Consider the following 13502-nt stretch of genomic DNA (forward strand, 5'->3'; position numbering starts at 1 on the left):
CCTCAGGGTTTCAAACCTGGGTCTTCTGTGTCCCAGTCCGATGCTCTATCCATTGTGCCACCACCTGGTCGGGCTCTTTTTTTTTTTTTAAAAGGAGAAAGGAAGCGAGAGAGGAAACATCAGCATAAAACCAATGAAAATAGAAGGAAGTAAAAATAAATAAATTGAAAGAAATAAAAAACAAAAAGAATCAATAAAACCAAAAGATGCTTTTTAGGGGAAAAATGTAAAAACTAAAGGAAAAGTTCTTCAAGTGAGAATAATGAGAGGTTCTGAACAAGTAGACTGGAAACAAATCCTTAAATTGTCTGATTGATGAATAAAATGAGTATGGATTCAGTTATTTGCTCGCCACAGGAGTAAGCGGTTCTATCCCACCTGTCTCTGCTACCTTCGGGGCCATACCCCAGGCCCAGGACCTCCGAACCTCCTCTTCCTTCCCACATTCCTCTTTAAGGGCCCAGACGTACTGAGAGACTGGGAAGAGCTGGGAGGTTTTATGAGGCTCTGCACTGGTTTATCTTACAAAGTGTCTCTTTTCCAGCATCAGAGACTGGTTCACTTTATTTGTCAAACTGACCAAGTTATTTTCAGAATTTGCAACCTTGGTGGAATTTGGTCAAGGCAAGGGATTGACTGAGTTTGTTACCTCGGATGCGAGCGGCTCTCCCTGAGAAGGGCGCATGCCCCTAGCTTGGCTCCACCCCAACGGGCTGTGAGTTGTCTGTGGCCCATGGGCTACCCTGGAGCTCCATGGGGCCTCATTCAAGGCCTTCAGCAAGCCAGACCCACTCTCATCACAGGCCTGGTACATGCTTACTCTTGCCCTGTCTACAAAATTACCATCCAGAGGTTCAAAATCTGGACCAGACCAAATGCACTCTTTAGAACATGTTTGATGGGTTTACGGATAATATAATCTTAACCAATGATGCACAGGAGGAATTAAAGGCAAAGTAAATGGCAGTGTGACTCTCTTGCAGATGGCAAGGAGAATGCCATGCTTCTACAGAGCCCTGGAACGTCTTCTGCCGAAGCTGCGACCTTCTCTTCCCGGGTCCGAAGAGCCACAACCTCAAGGACAGAGAGGATATGGCCGGGAGGGGTCATCCCCTACGTCATTGGAGGGAATTTCACGGGTGGGTAGCCCCAGAGGAGGCCTGCTTTGGAGCTTAGTGTTTTGTCTCCCTGGGTTGACGCAGTCTTACCTGCTAACCCTCTCTCCTGTGTACAGAGTCTAGTGCACTGGGCATGAGGAAACTGCCTTCTCTGTTGGGGCTACATCTCCAAGGTGGTCACTTGGTCCCTGAGGCTTCATGTAGAGTTGACATAATACCCTGTCTTGAAGGCTAGCCTGGGTTTGCACAATAGGAATGTGAGCAAAGTGCTCCAGGCAGAAGGAAGTGTGAGCAGCTGCATATGGTGGCTTACCTAGCCTCTGCCTCGATGAGCCCCCTGGGCCCCCCGGACACCCCAGAAGTACTCCAGTCTGTAACAGAGTGGGCCAGTGGACGTGGTCAGACCGCCTGGGTCCAGTCCTGGCTGCAGCAGTTATCAGCCGTGCACCTCGGGCAAGTCATGTCGTTACCTCTCGGTGCCTTGGGTCCCTCTTCTGTAAATGGGATGATCTTTTCCACTCTGTGGGGTTGTCTTGAGAATTAAATGAGTAATTAGTTTAGGTAAAGCACTTAGAACCATGCCTAGCGCATAGGAACTAGTAAGCATTTGCTCTGGGTATCACTATCTTTAAAATATGTAAGTCATTCAGTGGCTTCCTATCATCACTGATGAAACGGAAACTCCTGACCATGACCTCTGACCCTCCTCTGATGCCCCCTCCAGCCTAGTGTTTTACCCCTCTCTCCCCCTCTCCCCTTAGTTTCTGTGCTCTGGCCTCACCAGTCATCTCTCTTTCCTGGAACATGCCCACCTCATTCTACCTTAGCACACTGGCACTTGTCCTTCTGTCTGCCTAGAGCAGGGGTCGGGAACCTTTTTGGCTGAGAGAGCCATGAGCGCCACATATTTTAAAATGTAATTCCGTGAGAGCCATACAACGACCCGTGTATGTTATGCATTATCCAATAAAAATTTGGTGTTGTCCCAGAGGACAGCTATGATTGGCTCCAGCCACCCGCAACCGTGAACATGAGTGGTAGGAAATGAATGGATTGTAATACATGAGAATGTTTTATATTTTTAACGTTATTATTTTTTTAATTAAAGATTTGTCTGCGAGCCAGATGCAGCCACCAAAAGAGCCACATCTGGCTCGTGAGCCATAGGTTCCCGACCCCTGGCCTAGAGTGTTACTTCCCCAGCTCTTCTCTCGGCCGGCTCCTTCTGATCTTTGGCGTCTCATACCAAATGGCTTGTCCACAGAAAGGCCCTTCTTGGCTCCCTGGTCCCCTGACCAGCTACTCTCTCCCAGAACCCTGCCCTCTAGTCTGTCTAACGCTTGAGATCATGTGTTATTTCAGACTGGTGGTCTTTTCTGACTAAAGATTTATATAACCTTTGTCGAAATGAACTAATTTTATATAGAGTACTTTCTTTACACAGAGATTTTTATTATTGTGTAATTAGTAGGATTGCTATTTCAGTGAGTGATTGAGCTATAAACAATTTGATCCAAAAGTATCAAGATGTCAAAAGAAATAAATGGACAACTAAGTTCCTCTTATAGCTCCACACAATGTGTTAGGGACAACAATATGGCCCCACACTCACATTTTTTAGACTAGGAGCCTCCCCAGTGGGTGGTTGGTTGGTTGGTTGGTTGACTTTTTGCAACAAGGTCACTCTAGAATTCAGAGCCTGGCCCCTACCAACCTCTGTAATTCCTAAACTATTTTTCTAGCTTCTCATTGCTTCTAGCAGAGTCCGAATAGTCTTCTTTAGCTCAGATTGGTAAATTCTGGAAAGAATACTTATCTCCTGTTCCTAACTAGCAGCCTGGAGTTTGCAACTACTTGATCCCAATTTACTCATTGTTTTCTTTTTCAACACCTTTTTAATCAGGAAATAGGAAAACAGGTTAAAAGAAAGTATGAAATTCACCTGTTTTTAAAAGCCTTTTAGAAAATCAGGTTCAAGGTTACTCTAGAAAACACTGGACCCCCACCAAAGTAGCATAGGTGTATACACAAATAGAATTTTTAAAGTATATTTAGGAATATCCTCCTATAGTTATAAAATAAAATAGGGTGTGAAATGCAGGGCTGGTGAGCTACTTCAGAAGACTAAAATTTCCAAATTGTTTAACCTGGGTAAGATTTTCTTTTAAGCCTAGGAAAGTACTTTCAATACCAAGGAAAAGCTGGGAAGCCCAGATAGTTTGAAAATCTATTTTTCCCCTCTCTTCCAATTCACAAACTCCTACTCTCTATGTTTTGGTAATTCAGGAGAGTTATATTGTATTCTTAGCAAGGTAAATTCTTATTCTTAGTACATTTCTACTCTGAGTCACCTAAACAAGCTTTTTGTTTGTTTTGTTTTGTCGGTTTTTCTTATCATTGGAACAAGCTTTGTTGTAAGCATCTCAGGAAAGCGTGAACCGTGAGTGAAGTGATAAGCACTTGCCTTGTCATTTCAGGAAGCCAGAGGGCCATTTTTAAGCAGGCAATGAGACACTGGGAGAAGCACACCTGCGTGACCTTCATAGAGAGGACGGACGAAGAAAGCTTCATTGTGTTCAGTTACAGGACCTGCGGGTAAGTGAGTGAAAGCTGGGCCGCCACAGTGGAATCAGACGCAGGCAGAGCTGATGGCTCATGAGCCTTGAATTTTTTCCTAAAACGGCGTATTTCCAATGAGCTATAATATACAGGAGGCCAGGGTTTGTCAGAAACTCCCCTGGCCCTCGATGATGTCACGATCCAGTGACAAAGTAGGTGGGTCAAGAGGGAGACTCCAGGGAGACAAGGGGTCTGGGTGCCTTGTCATGGGAGCAATTGAAGGAATGGGGGTGGTATTCCTTTGATATGAAGAAGTGGCACCAGTGACCCCACTGAGAAGCTGACAGGCTCCCTCATGATGTAAGCACATATATGCAAAATTCTGCATGTAATTTTATGAGCTTGCGGATTTCCTCAAGAAAACATAACAGATAATAAGATAACGAGTATGCTTAAACTTATCTGTTATGCTAACAAGTGTGATGTATGCTGTTACTAACAGAAAAAGCTTCCCATCTTGGTTCAAAAGCTTAAACCCACCTACATGCTATATATATAAGATAAACTACTGAAGAAAATGACCCAGAAAGGTTTAAAAGTAAAAGGAAAGAGGCATAGAGGCAAATGCTACCAGAAAGAAAGCTGGGATCCCAATTTTTGTTATAGACAAAGCATTTTTTGTTTTGATTTTAAAGTGTTAAAAAAAAAAGGTGAGACACTTTATAATGAGAAAGGGTACAAGCTCTGGTGAGAATATAACTGTCATAAATCTTTATGTACCGAATAGCATAGCATTAAGAGTCGTAAAATAAGCTCCAGGGAATTCAAGGGGAAATTGACAGAAACCCCAGCAACAGGAGACTTTATTTCATTTCTGCCAACACATGTAGATCACTGTCAAGTTGACTGAAAAAATAAGTAGAGATTTATAGAGAATTAGAAAAATACATACAAATAATAGAGTTGATCCTATGGGTCTATCAGATTCTATAACCTGATAATGCATCTGTTTTTTTTAGAAACATTTTTTAATGTGGCTATTAAACTTTAATTGACATTGCCCTCTATTAAGAATACCTCAAGGAATTCAATTTTTGAAAAATAAATATTTAGAGAAAGCGAGACAGGAAGGGAAAGAGTTAAGAAGCATCAACTTGTAGTTGTATCACTTTAGTTGTTAATTGCTTCTCATATGTGCCTTGACTGGGGGTTCGAGATGAGCCAGTGACCCCTTGCTCAAGCCAGCAAAGTTAGGCTCAAGCCAGTGACTCTGAGCTTCAAGCCAGTGACCTTTGGGCTCAAGCCAGTGACCATAAGGTCATGTCTATGATCCACATTCAAGCCAGCAACCCGTACTCAAGCCGGTGATCTCAGGGTTTTGAACTTGATCTGAGCGTCCCAGGTTGATACTTTATTCACTGTGCCCCACTGCCAAGCAAGAATACCTCAATGAATTCTAAAAAGCAGAAATAGCATTAAAATAATCTCTAATTATAAAGCAATGAAACTGGGCATAGTAGCATAATAATAAAAAATAAACAACCTTGCATTACCTGGTAAGTTAAAAGTTCTCTCTCTTTTTTCACAATTCTTAGGTCATAAAGAAATCAGGATTAAAATTGCAAGGTGTCTAGATAATAAAAGCTTATAGTACAACATTTAAAAGATTTCACAGACCCTAGCACTGACGATAGATGGGTTGATTTGAGCATTGGCCCCAGATGGGGATTGCCAGGTGGATCCCGGTCAGGGTACATGTGGGAGTGTGTCTCTCTATCTCCCCTCCTCACACTTATAAATAAATAAATAAATAAATAAATAAATAAATAAATAAATAAATAAATAAAAGATATGGCTAAAGCTATGTCCAGAGGAAATCCCCCTGCTTTCAATAGCCACTTCACTAATTAAGAATAACAATGAAATATTCAATTCAAAGAATTTAGCAAAATAAGTAAGTACATAAAGCCTACTACCGCAAAATACCACAAAAAAATAGACAAGGTAACACATTATAGGAATAATAAATTAAAGAGTGAATTTTTGAATAAAATAAAAAGCTATCATTAAACTACTTCTTAGTCTAACTATGATTTTAAAAAGTGACAGTGAAGAAAATTGGAAATAAAAATGGGGGAATGCAAGACATGTGGACATCTGGATAATGTGAATGACTTCAAGATACATACAAAGTGCTGACAATGACTAGTAACTTTGAAGAAATTGAAATATTGAGGGAGAACACTATTGCCTTTCAAGTACCAAATCTAGAGTTTCACAGAGGAGTTCTCTGAAACCTTTAAGAAAGATTATGCTGGTGCTGTTTAAGCTTTTTGGAGCATAGAAAAAGAACACTTGCTTCCAAATTACTTTTAAGGAACTGTTATGGCATTGCTACCCCAAAATGACAAGCCTGGCACCCAAACCAGAGAAAACTATAGACTCATCTAACATGATTGGCCATGCCACATCCTAACACAGATGTTAGCACAAAGTATGCAGCAGTATGAGAATAGAAGAGTGGGCTGCCAAGAAGGTGTATCTAGGGAATGCAAGACCAGTTCAACATTAGGCAGTCTGTTTTCATGATTCACCAGACTGGCAAATCACAGGGAAGAAAAACCATATCCATAGCTCAATAGATGCTAAAGAGGCATCTGCACATTTTAATATGCATTGTTTTTTGAGAGACAAAGACAGACAGGAAAGGAGAGAGATGAGAAGATTCAACCCATAGTTGTGGCACTTTAGTTGTTCACTGATTGCTTCTTCATACGTGCCTTAACTAGGGTGCCCTAGCCGAGCCAGTGACCCCCTTGCTTAAACCAGCAACCTTGGGCTCAAGCCAGCAACCTTTGGGCTCAATCCAGCAACCATGGGGTCATGTCTATGACCCCACACTCAAGCTGGTGAGCCTGCACTCAAGCTGGATGAGCCTGTGCTCAAGCCTGCGACCTCAGGGTTTTGAACCTGGGTCCTCAGTATCCCAGGTTCTATCCACTGTATCCATCGTGCCACCACCTGGTCAGGCTAACATGCATTTTTTTTGTTTGTTTTATAATGTAGCCAAGGTAGCACAAGATTAAATGTCAGGGAGGATCTGCATGGTAGGATTATGGCCATTTAAATTTCTTGTTTTATACCTTTCTATGTTAGGATTAATGAATAAATATTATTTGAGAAAATAATTGTGAACAGAAAGAGAGTCATTCCTAAGGCTCCTCTGATAATAGTACCATGATGCATCTCTACAGAAGCGCAGCCACCTCCTTCCCAGCTCTCCTCCTTGCCGTCAGTGATGGTCCAGGGGAGGGTGGGGCGCAGTATGGTCTTTATTCCAGGAAGAGAGAGAGGCCTTGTCTTTCTTCAGATTCTCTGGTGGATCCATGACTACCAGAAAAGTCCAGAGCCTTTGGCAGTTATTTCTATATCGGGAGGAAAGTTGGACAGTGATAGAACATTTATCTCTAAAATTGTGTTTCTTTTACACACACAAACACACACACACATGCACGCACGTACACACGCGTGTACACTAGACTTGCTGTTCCCTGACCTGCTGACCTGGTATTTCTGCATTGTCCAGCTGTTGCTCCTATGTTGGGCGCCGAGGAGGAGGTCCACAGGCCATATCCATTGGGAAAAACTGTGACAAGTTTGGAATTGTGGCTCATGAGTTGGGCCACGTGGTTGGGTTCTGGCATGAACACACCCGGCCAGACAGAGACCAGCATGTCACCATCATCAGAGAAAATATCCAACCAGGTAAGGAGCCTGTGTGGGGTCGGGGAGTGAAATCCAGGAAGGAGGCAGGAGTGAAGGAGAGGGCTTGCGGGGAGCTGACCGACTTAGCTCGTTTGTAAGTGTTGAGGCAGTGAATGTACTGTGCTGGTGTTTGTCACCAGCCTGTCACTGTTAATCAGGGGCCCTTCCTGGGAGGGCATCTGCCATAGCTTGTAGGTTAGAGCAGAAGCAGAATGACTTTCCATGTTGTAAAGACAGTGAAATTCAACTCTGTTTCCTAAAAGGAACAGCAGTGACCAGATCACTGTTGCAGCATCAGAACTGATAAGCCAAAAAAAAGAGTTCTCCTGGTTGCTTTTAGAAGACTCATTTCTGCTGACTTAGACAGCACATCTTTTTGAAACTGAAATAAAATTAGGACATGAGTACATATAAAAACAATATTTCTGCCTAGAAATGTTCTGCTCCAAGGCAGATAGTGTCTAAATTTGAAAAAATACCTTCTCGTGTTAAATAATTTTATATAGAAGTTCATAGTGAACGTGAAAGTATCTGGTTGAATAATGTGGTTGCCTTAAAAAGGCTGTTGAGAGTCTGAATTGTGCACTAGTTGGGATTGAACTCGACTCTGATTGTTTTATTTTGTTCCTTTGATAGCAAGAGCAGATTTAACTTTTTTCAATCCAGTTGATAACTAACCTGTCTGCAAACTTAGTTTAAGAGTTTGGTGACACTTGGGGAGGGGTGTTGGGTAGTGAGGTTGAGAGAACATAGGGATTATTCTAAGTTTTAAATTTCCAGCCTTTAAAATAGCAAGAAGAATGTCCACCAACCAGGTTATTTGACTGATGGGGCTAACAGAGCTCTCGGAAGTTGCTATGGGCCCTCCTCTCCCCCTCTGCCTCCTTTCAGGTGCCTGCCTTGGTTTTCAAAGGCCTTAACAGAGTGTTGTGTCACAGGTCAGGAGTATAATTTCTTAAAAATGGAAGCTGGGGAAGTGAGCTCTCTGGGAGAGACGTACGACTTTGACAGCATCATGCACTACGCCCGGAACACCTTCTCAAGGTCGGAATCTATGCTTATGACTCGTCTGTGTTTTACGGCGCTATCACGGGCTTGGGGGGATTCCTGGGGGTCTGCAGAGGGTGGGTCTCCGCATGCTCCTAGCACAGCAGTTGGTGTGCCTGTCCTTGAAATACAGTGGCCTCTGGGCTGCAATGAAATATAATCTAATCAGGTCCCCGCTAATAAGATTGAGTCTCATTATGAAGCTCGGTGTTCATCATGTCATGCCTCAGTGGCACAAGCAGCAAACTGGAAAAGGGACATTATTTAGAGGTTGGCTGCAATAATAACTTAGAGGCTCTGTGTCAAATTTCCAGTGGGTGGGGATCTTCTAAACCACATCCTTAAAGTAGGCATGATGGCGTTTACCAGTTCTAGAGGAGGTTTAGTTTATTGGAAGCTAGATAGTGTCAGAGCTGGGAGGGTGATCAATCGTGGATTCATTTCAGAGGTGAAGAAAATGAGGCACTGGCTAGGCCGTGGGCACACAGGTAGCTGGGTCGGAGTGAGAACAAAGACCCAGGTCTCCTGTCTGCTGGTTACACACAGTGCTAGCTGCGATCCCCACGGAAGGCCACAGGTGGTACATATGGCCGGCATCGGTACGGTCTGTTTTGATGACTTAGTGTTGTGCTGGGCCAGGTGTTAAATATTTCAGTACTGCCGTTGCTTCTAGACCAGGGGTCCCCAAACTACGGCCCGCGGGCCACATGCGGCCCCCTGAGGCCATTTATCCGGCCCCCACTGCACTTCCGGAAGGGCACCTCTTTCATTGGTGGTCAGTGAGAGGAGTATAGTTCCCATTGAAATACTGGTCAGTTTGTTGATTTAAATTTACTTGTTCTTTATTTTAAATATTGTATTTGTTCCCGTTTTGTTTTTTTACTTTAAAATAAGATATGTGCAGTGTGCATAGGGATTTGTTCATAGTTTTTTTTTATAGTCCGGCCCTCCAATGGTCTGAGGGACAGTGAACTGGCCCCCTGTGTAAAAAGTTTGGGGACCCCTGTTCTAGACCATCCTTGTATTTTGCATGTAGAAGTTTTCCCCTGCTGGTCTCAGTTTTGTAAGTCATTCCAACCTTGAGTTAAAGGAGCCATTGTGCATGTAGTGTTTTCTCCTGGTACTTTTTTTCAGTCTCCTCTTAAAACTAGCTTTTTTGCTATGTATTTGTTATTTATTTATTTAGTCATTAAAAAAATGATTTAAGGTGATTCCCAATATATACATAGGATAAAAAGGAAAACATAGGTGAGGGAATTTGAGCAAGGGGCAGAGAAAAAATATAAGGGTAGATAGCTAGGTTGAAGTTTGGAATCAATTTAATATTCAGAATATGTGCCATAAAGTCCATTTGTGGTGGCAAATCCTGCCCTGTGCTTCCTAATAGTCACAGCAGAGAGGGAAACAATTTATTTCGTGAGTCACTATGTCCATAAAGACCAATGAAAACCCTTTGTTCAGGAGACACACAGCTCTTGGGAGTGAAGGGGAAGCTGTGTGCCCCAGGGCTCCTTGGCTCTTGGGTAAGGCTGCTGGAAGCATCCTGGTGAGAGAGCCTCCAAACCGCAGCGTCCCGAGCGCTGGGGGGGGGGCACTGTTCGCCTGCCCACACTGCTAATTTAGTGGTGAGCTCCACCCCACACCCAGACAGGAGTTTGGTCTGACTCAGCATCTTTGAACAACTGGCCTAGGTATGAGCTACCCTGTTCTCTTTACGCGCGTCTAGGCTCTGTATCAGAAGATGCAGTGGCAGTGTGGTGTAATGAAGAGACCGCTGAGCTGAGAGTCAGAAGGCTAGAGTCTAGCCCTGGTTCTCCTAGGAACCGTGCTATTGAGGGAGGTCTAGACCAGGGGTCCCCAAACTACGGCCCGCAGGCCACATGCGGCCCCCTTAGGCCATTTATCCGGCCCCCACCGCACTTCTGGAAGGGTACCTCTTTCATTGGTGGTCAGTGAGAGGAGCATAGTTCCCATTGAAATATTGGTCAGTTTGTTGATTTAAATTTACTTGTTCTTTATTTTAAATATTGTATTTGTTCCTGTTTTGTTTTTTTACTTTAAAATAAGATATGTGCAGTGTGCATAGGAATTTGTTCATAGTTTTTTTTATAGTCCGGCCCTCCAACGGTCTGAGGGACAGTGAACTGGCCCCCTGTGTAAAAAGTTTGGGGACCCCTGGTCTAGACAGTAATTAGGGGCAGCTGTGTGCTGGGTCAACTCTCCCAACTTCCTGGGCCTCAGTTTCCTCTTGAGAAGGTTAGACTGCATGTTCTTATAGCCCCATCCAGCTCAAAAAGTCCATATTATAATTTCATAATCTGGTACAGATGAATGAAGGGTTGACAAATATGACCGTGTTTTGTTGCCATGAGGAAATAGAAGGCTTCCTCCTCCAGGCTGGGGAACTGAGACTTTGAGGGGCCTGCTTTGGGGGCGAGTCTCAGGAAGCCAGTGGGGTAGGCAGGATGAAAGGACCCTCCCTGCAGAGGTCAGGGTGGGTGTGCTTGGGTGTTGGGTCTGGGGTGACTCACAGCTTTGGGAACAGGGCAGGGAATATTGGGTCATACCCCATCAGCCCCAGGGGCTGCAGGCTGCTCAGAGGAGACAAAGTGTTGATTTCCTGAGGAAGCCAGTGTCAGGTTGGTCCAAGTGAGAAGCTGGTAGCTTGGGACTTGTTTCTGTAGCTGCCATAACTCTCTGTATTGCTTTATAATTTATCTGTTAAAAGTATTACTTTAACTTTATCTAATATTTGTCTCTGTTGCATTTTCTTCTCCCTCTCTAGAATGAGATCTTTGAGAACAGAGACTAGCTCATTCTCTTCTAATCCCCAGCACCCAGCATGGTGCCTTGCACAGAGCTGGTATTCAATAGTTTTAAAATAAATACATTAATGAATGAGTCCAAGGAGGCAGGGAGATCTGCAATGCTGGGGACTAGGTGAGGGAAGAAAGTTCTATTATCCTCATTGCACTTCTTTCATACATACTCACAAATGCAGTGGTCACTTCACTAAGGAGAATCTACAAGTATCTACTATGTAGGGTATTGTGGATAAATTACTACTAATGAGCTGAAGGCCCTGCACTTCCTTCTCAGTGTCTGCTGTGTGCCAGTTACTGTGCAAACCTCTGACACCAGAGACCAAGGCAAGAATGCGAACAAAGTATCTTCAGACACCAGCATTTCTTTTCTGTCTTTCTTTCTTTAAATCTTTATATTTTTTCCTGTGATCTCTGGCTTATAATGCCAGCCCTTTTGCCCTTCAAGGGATAAGCACTATTAATACTGTTGTCAACATGAAAGCATTTTATCAGCATAGGCAATGGAAGCCGTGGACTAAACCCATGAAATAATAGTTCCTCTTCTAAAGTACCCAGAACTCCTCAGAGGAGACTGGCAGGGAGGCAGCACAGGTTGATGGGCAGCTGGGTGGGAGCAGAGCAGCTTCCCCGGGGGCACTGAGGAGAGGAAGACTTTCCCTTCTGCTAGCATAGCATGCTGTTATCTATTGCTGCAGAACAACCTACCCCCAACCTAGCGGCTTACAACAACTTACGTTTTATGATATAGTCGGTCATTCTAGCTTGTTCTTCTCTGGTCTCCCTTGGTCACTGCCGCAGCAATAGCCATAGTCATTTGATAGCGTGTTTGGACTGGGTGCTGGCCAGTGCCATGTCTGGTCATTGCTGCCTGCCCACTGGGGTACCTGGTTCTTCTCTGTGTGGTCTCACATCATCCAGTAGGCTAGACTGGGCTTTCCGCTCCATGGGAACTTAGAGTTCCTAAAGGACAAGCTGGCAGGCTGCAACTCTCTCAAGACCAGGCTCCAGAACTCGCATGATATACTCCCGTCACATTTTATTGGCCAGAGCAAATCACAAACCAGCCCAGATTCAAGTGATGGAGAAATAGAGTCTACTTCTTAATGTGGGGAGTGGCAACTTCATTTTGCAAAGGGATGTGGCTATTAGGAGGCATAATTCATTATTTTAACACTCTACCACAACTTGCTCCTCTCCTCTGCCCCGTTCAGAATTGCTTTGGCAAATCTATTTCATAGCAAGTAGTCACCTGCATTGTCCTGTCTATAATTTTCTGCATGGATTTTCAGAACACTACTTTGTTTGGTGGATGTTTATCAGTGGCATCCTTACTGGTGGTGGGCATTCCTGGTCCACTTTTTGTCAAAAGTTTCCTACTTCTTAACTCCATGTCATTACCTCTGCTTACCTGTCTGCTGGAGCTGGCCTGCACGTTGTCTTTGATTCTGTAAAAGAGCAGAGAATGGTCCAGAGAACATGTGCTCATCTAGGGAGGCAAATGCTATTCCTGCTGATGGGAAACCCCATCTTCGTGTGTTGTTACAATTGAGTTGCCTCCTTCCGACTTCCTTCAATCTAGTTTATTGCAGCTCCTCCCCCTCCCCTAGGTTGGACCCGCGCTGTAAGTAGTGGTGTCTTTGGGAGATTTGTTGGGCAAGGATCCAGGAAATAAAGAGACATTTCTCTGGTACAGTCTTTGTTTGGAGAACTCAGAGCTGACAGTTTTATTCCCTAAGGCATCTGCCAAACCCTTCCTTAGTTTGGCCAAATGTCAATGCTATGAGTTGTCCTACATAAAAGGGAGGACGTGACTATGGTGGTTTTCACAGGGGACGTTTCTTGTAGTAAATATCTTCCAGAACCCACCGCCTTGCTGGCGGCTCAGGATGTGGTAGGGGGGGAGAAGAGGGGGGGAGGGAGGGGGGGAGTCCCACCCCCAAAGAGCTGTATGAGTGTGAGCCCCCCACCCCCAAAGAGCTGTATGAGTGTGAGCCCATGTTGTTCCTGCTGCTTTGGAGTCGCCAATGTTCCTAACTCTATCATTTATCTAATCTACATTAAGGCTACTGTCTCTGGGGCAGTGGGAAGCACTGGTTGGAAGATACCAGGAGGCTGGCTCCCGGGTCGCCTGGGCCCCGGGGCTGGCTCCTCATTACTAGCTCTTTTCTCCCTTGCAGCAAGGAACCCT

At 44.2% G+C, this 13502-nt stretch overlaps 1 protein-coding gene across 1 annotated transcript in view; it reads left to right on the forward strand.

Annotated features, from left to right (window-relative positions):
* TLL2 (tolloid like 2) overlaps positions 1–13502 on the forward strand; it is a 146174-nt gene that overhangs the window by 83455 nt on the left and 49217 nt on the right. The window contains exons 4-7 of the mRNA XM_066355432.1: positions 984–1139; positions 3596–3713; positions 7264–7442; positions 8381–8486. Of these exons, the coding sequence (XP_066211529.1) occupies positions 984–1139; positions 3596–3713; positions 7264–7442; positions 8381–8486 (559 nt within the window). The remainder of the gene's footprint in view (positions 1–983; positions 1140–3595; positions 3714–7263; positions 7443–8380; positions 8487–13502) is intronic.

This window comes from Saccopteryx leptura, chromosome 13 (assembly GCF_036850995.1).
Source record: "Saccopteryx leptura isolate mSacLep1 chromosome 13, mSacLep1_pri_phased_curated, whole genome shotgun sequence".
NCBI lineage: Eukaryota > Metazoa > Chordata > Mammalia > Chiroptera > Emballonuridae > Saccopteryx > Saccopteryx leptura.